This window comes from Hydra vulgaris, chromosome 07 (assembly GCF_038396675.1).
Source record: "Hydra vulgaris chromosome 07, alternate assembly HydraT2T_AEP".
Taxonomy (NCBI): domain Eukaryota; kingdom Metazoa; phylum Cnidaria; class Hydrozoa; order Anthoathecata; family Hydridae; genus Hydra; species Hydra vulgaris.
The window spans coordinates 39,597,501-39,603,209 of record NC_088926.1 but is presented as its reverse complement, the minus strand read 5'-3'; the positions used below and the strand labels follow the sequence as shown (position 1 = coordinate 39,603,209).

The following is a 5,709-nucleotide window of genomic DNA, read 5'->3' as shown; positions in this document are numbered from 1 at the left end:
AGTGTTATTGCTTCATGTGCAGTTTCATGATAACATCCTTCAATTTCTGAAAATGCAATTAAAGCATCATTTATATCACCAACTTGATAACGAACGGCTTTAATACTACTTATTTTTGCTTCCCACCGCGTGTCACAGAGTTTCTTAAAATGCAAAGTTTTAACGTGATCAATTAAAATTTTCAATACCTGAAAAGTACAAAATAATGTTATAGATTTTACTGAACACCGTGCAGGGAACATATAATGCATTTCGCGCATATGTCAGTTCGCACTTATGCCAATGTTAACAAATTTTTATGGCGCACTTATGCCAGTTCGCGTTTATGCCGACTTGCACTTATGCCAATGTTTATAATTTTATTCTCCCCAGCCGGCAAATAACGTTGAAATAACGTTGAACTTAGGTTGAAACCTAACGTTGAATTTACGTTGTTTAACGTTTAGAATGAAAGTTTTTTTCATCGTTGATTTATCAACGTTAAATCAACGTTAGGTTCAAACGTTATATTTACGTTGATTCGACGCAAAAAACGTTATAAGAACGTTGAATTTACGTTGAAACAACGTTTAGAATGAAAGTTTTTTTCAACGTTGATTTATCAACGTAAGATCCAAATGTTAAATCAACCTTCAATTGATCCAATGGTGACAAAATATAATAATATATTTTGCTTATATATGTTGTTTCAACGTAAATTTAATGTTATTATAACGTTTATCCTTATCAAAAACCGTTCATAAAAACTTTGATCACCATTGAAACTTATTAGACATGTCCAATAGTTGCTGTACAACTCTATTGGACTATCAATGTATATTAAATCTACTCATAGTCTGTAGTTAGACTATTTTTAGTTAAGTTTAGTTAGACATATATTAGTAAAGAAAGAGATAATATTTGTTTATGATATATATTTTTAAATATTACACATATTTACATATATTTGAATTAAATCTACACAATTTTCTTCTCTTTACCGCCACCTCTTCGAAATGGAGCGTATTTTAGGAAGTCAGACAATATTCCATTAATCAAAGTTTCTGTCGCTCCATCGTATTTAATAGCAGAAGCTGTAAAAAGAAAAAGGAAAATATAAAGTAAAAATCAAAAAAGAAAGATTTGAAATAATATAATGAATGGAAAAGTTTCACATAACTTATAAAGATATACCTTTAACAACACCATATAAATTAGTATTCTTAAAACATATTTTTCCACCTTTGCCTTTCATATTCCTGGAGGTCATAAAATTGTTTGAAAATATTCTAAATTTTTAAAAGATAATATAAATGCGAAATGATTATAAATGAATAATAATTTTTCAAAAATTTAAATTGAATTCATTATGAAATAACTTTTTCTAAAATTAATAAACAAATATTTTTTGAAAAAGTAATTATGAATGATATAAGAGCTATCAGTTAATTACCTCAGCATAATTTTGTGTATTCTATCTTTTAAAGATGTTCCACCAATTAATTGTAGCTGATTTACCTACAAAAAACATAAAGTAAATCCAACATTATGGTTTGGGTCAAGTAAGATATAAAAACATTGAACTATTACAGATCTCTAAGACAAATTTTAATAAAGTGAACCAGGATTTTTCTAGAACAAATTCAAAATTTTAAGAATTTTTCAGGACAGTTTATTTTCTATATAATTGCAAAATTTTTTATTGTTTTCAAGGACCGTTGTCGATCTTAATAATGTTTTTTTAACTAAAGGGCAATGTTCAAAAACTAAATAACTATTAATATAATACTTATTACACTCACCCACAATGAGCGCACTTTTTCATCATTTAATGCTTTATCCGCTTCAGTTAACTCCATATCTGTTGAAATAAACTTTATTTGGCTTATAAATTCACTGTTAGAAGCAGACTCAGTCACTCTGTTTGGATTTTGCAACTCACTTCTTATATCAGTAAGTAGATACAACACTCTCTTTTGAAACTCTACAAATTTTATTAAGTTTTACAAAATAACTTGCATAATAAGGAAATTCCTCAGTTTTTAAAACTTTAAAATCTTATATAAAATTTACTTTTACATTTACAAATTTATTTTAAAAAAATATAAAATATCATACTGCTATCAGACATTGGAAACTTATCAACGTTATCTAATTTCTTTAGTTTATTTCCACTTTTCTTTACTTCATCATGTGCTAAATTGTTTTTAAGTATTTCTTTATACAAATTGAACTTAAAACACATAATTAAAAAAGCCCTTTGTCAACACTTTGTATCACAATCAGTTGTATATTACACTAGCATGAGTTACCCGGCGTTGCCCGGGCCAATTTAAACTGGCTTACCTGATATCTGTACACAAAAATGGGCCCAAATAATGAGCCCAAAAAATGGTCCCCCCTGACCCCGGGGTTAGGGGGGCTCAATTTTTAGGCCCCCTGACCCCGGGGGTCGGGGTACGGGGTCAAAACCCAGCTAAGAACCTTCTCCTCCTCGAGGACTACCCCCATGCCAAATTTCATCGAGATCGGTCCGGCGGTTAGGATTTCTATAGAGAACAAACAAACACACACACAAACACACATTGCCCTTTATATATATAGCTGGAGTTACCCGGCGTTGCCCGGGCCAATATTTAAACTGGCTTACTTGATATCTGTACACAAAAATGGGCCCAAAAATGGGCCCGAAAAATCGGCCCCCCTGACCCCGGGGTCAGGGGGGCTCATTTTTTAGCCCCCTTGACCCCGGGGGTCGGGGTACAGGGTCAAAACCCAGCTAAGAACCTTCTCCTCCTCGAGGACTACCCCCATGCCAAATTTCATCGAGATCGGTCCGGCGGTTAGGATTTCTATAGAGAACAAACAAACACACACACAAACACACATTGCCCTTTAAATATATAGCTGGAGTTACCCGGCGTTGCCCGGGCCAATATTTAAACTGGCTTACCTGATATCTGTACACAAAAATCGGCCCAAAAATGGGCCCAAAAAATCGGCCCCCCTGACCCCGGGGTCAGGGGGGCTCAATTTTTAGCCCCCTTCACCCCGGGGGTCGGGGTACAGGGTCAAAACCCAGCTAAGAACCTTCTCCCCCTCGAGGACTACCCCAATGCCAAATTTCATCGAGATCGGTCCGGCGGTTTGGATTTCTATAGAGAACAAACACACACACACATATTGCCCTTTATATATATAGAAGATTTTATATTATAATTGTATCTTTTTTTTTTTTAATAATGCAATCTTATTTTAAATTATTTAAATAAATTTCATGAGACAATAACCTATATCTTGAGCAAATAAAGAACTGATGTCTTCTTGGAAAAACTTTTGGCAAGGTGAGTTTAGGTTCTTTCCATACATGTCAAGTTTTGGCTCTAAAATTATAAATTGAAAGTAAAATTAAGTTACGCAAACCATTAACATATATATGTATGTATGTATGTATTTATGTATGTATCTATGTATGTATCTATTTATGTATTTATGTATGTATGTATTTATTTATTTATGTATGTATGTATGTATGTATGTATGTATGTATGTATGTATGTATGTATGTATGTATGTATGTATGTATGTATGTATGTATGTATGTATGTATGTATGTATGTATGTATGTATGCATGTGTATGTATGTATGCATGTATGTATGCATGTATGTATGTATGTATGTATGTATGTATGTATGTATGTATGTATGTATGTATGTATGTATGTATGTATGTATGTATGTATGTATGTATGTATGTATGTATGTATGTATGTATGTATGTATGTATGTATGTATGTATTTATGTACGTATGTATGCATGTGCATGTATGTATGTATGTATGTATGTATGTATGTATGTATGTATGTATGTATGTATGTATGTATGTATGTATGTATGTATGTATGTATGTATGTATGTATGCATGCATGTGTATGTATGTATGCATGTATGTATGCATGTATGTATGTATGTATGTATGTATGTATGTATGTATGTATGTATGTATGTATGTATGTATGTATGTATGTTTGTATGTATGTATGTATGTATGTATGTATGTATGTATGTATGTATGTATGTATGTATGTATGTATGTATGTATGTATGTATGTATATATATATATAGAGATATATATACATTTACCTCTAGATTTAATCGATGAACTACTGGAGGTCAGGTGCATTGACACTTCATTCAAGTCTTTAATAATGGAACCTGTAAAATACAATTACTATTTTATAGTATAAATTATGATAAATCAGGTATTTTTATTTTCAGGTATAAAAACTGAAATTTATAAAATTCCAGCATATAAACCAATGCCTACGTGGAAAATAATCAGGAAAATCTCTTTGTTTATATTTTCTTTTTCGAAGAAAATCAAAATCCTAATTGTCACTTTTTTCTTCTGTGGTTGTAAACTCAAAATTTTCACAATCCTGTTTGCTTTCTGTGGAAATAAAATAGTTATAACAGCTCTTCTTCTAAGCCTATTATTTAAAATATAATAACTTAATATTATTTAATAATGTAATACCTGAAGAGAATTTAACTTTTATTAATGGAAACTTCAGCCAATTCTTCTCAGGATTTTGGCGAGCTTTCATTGCGTTCAAGGCTTTAGTACCTGGAGGCCAATAAACTGTTTTATTTTCTATCCAATTAGAAGGAATTACACCTTCTTCTTCTTGCAAATCTTCTTGCCAAACAGCTCTTTTCCACATATTTGTTTTAGAAAATATTTTATGAGCTAATAATAAAATAAAGTAAACATAACATAAAAACTATTTAAAATTAAATTTGCTATTAGTAAATAGCCCTAGCTAAATATGGTCTTATAGCTAACAAATAAAGCCAACACAGCACAACTTTTTTATTACTTTTATATGATTATTTAATATTATCATTTTTGTTATTATTATTATTTTATATTATTATTATTATTATTGTTGTTATTATTAAAGAGGTTTTGGTATTATATAAATTAGGTAAAACAATCAATGAAAAAAAAAGAGCTAAAAATTTAACAAACCTTAAAACAACTTTGTCCAGATGGCTTTAATAATCGACTGATAAAAAAATACTTTTTTTATACCAGTCAAAAATAAGGAAGTCAGATGCATTATCTTTCTTTTGGAATGACAAAAGTATTGAAATACTATTTGTATAAACTTTTCCCAGACAAATGGCTCATTGTAAAAAATGTTATTCTTGTACTAGCCAAAAACTAAAAAAGTTAGACATTCACAATTACTAAACTGATGCAATAAAAAAAGGTGATAAAAAATATTTTAATTTTGTTTTACTAGTTCTTATTGATTACTACTTTTATTATTATTGTTGATGTTGTTATTATTATTATTGTTGTTATTATTAAAGAGGTTTTGGTATTATATAAATTAGGTAAAACAATCAATGAAAAAAAAAAGAGCTAAAAATTTAACAAACCTTAAAACAACTTTGTCCAGATGGCTTTAATAATCGACTGATAAAAAAATACTCTTTTTATACCAGTCAAAAATAAGGAAGTCAGATGCATTATCTTTCTTTTGGAATGACAAAAGTATTGAAATACTATTTGTATAAACTTTTCCCAGACAAATGGCTCATTGTAAAAAATGTTATTCTTGTACTAGCCAAAAACTAAAAAAGTTAGACATTCACAATTACTAAACTGATGCAATAAAAAAAGGTGATAAAAAATATTTTAATTTTGTTTTACTAGTT

General features: G+C 29.8%; 1 protein-coding gene across 2 annotated transcripts; it reads right to left on the bottom strand.

Moving 5' to 3' along the window:
- Nucleotides 1–899: 899 nt before the first annotated feature.
- LOC136082471 (uncharacterized) lies at nt 900–5,639 on the bottom strand. Of its 2 annotated transcripts, XM_065801849.1 has the most exons (10): nt 5,431–5,639; nt 5,015–5,209; nt 4,520–4,732; nt 4,126–4,197; nt 3,270–3,362; nt 2,098–2,175; nt 1,782–1,963; nt 1,433–1,497; nt 1,174–1,268; nt 900–1,073 (listed from the first exon to the last, which is right to left on the bottom strand). In XM_065801849.1, the coding sequence occupies exons 3-10, from the start codon at nt 4,704–4,706 to the stop codon at nt 958–960; spliced, it is 888 nt and encodes a 295-aa protein (XP_065657921.1). In that variant the 5' UTR covers nt 4,707–4,732; nt 5,015–5,209; nt 5,431–5,639; the 3' UTR covers nt 900–957. The 2 variants fall into 2 exon arrangements, with proteins under 2 accessions (XP_065657921.1, XP_065657922.1); XM_065801850.1 differs by lacking the exon at nt 2,098–2,175.
- Between the last annotated feature and the right edge of the window lie 70 nt (nt 5,640–5,709).

Bases quoted from the DNA above. Each gene is read 5' to 3' on its own strand.
- LOC136082471 (XM_065801849.1), bottom strand. From the start codon at position 4,706: ATGTGGAAAAGAGCTGTTTGGCAAGAAGATTTGCAAGAAGAAGAAGGT. The intron at 2,176-3,269 runs GTTATTGTCTCA...AAAACAATTTAG, and splicing joins TTTATTTGCTCAAGATATAG to CACATGATGAAGTAAAGAAA. The intron at 1,498-1,781 runs GTGAGTGTAATA...TGTTTTTTGTAG, and splicing joins AAAAAGTGCGCTCATTGTGG to GTAAATCAGCTACAATTAAT.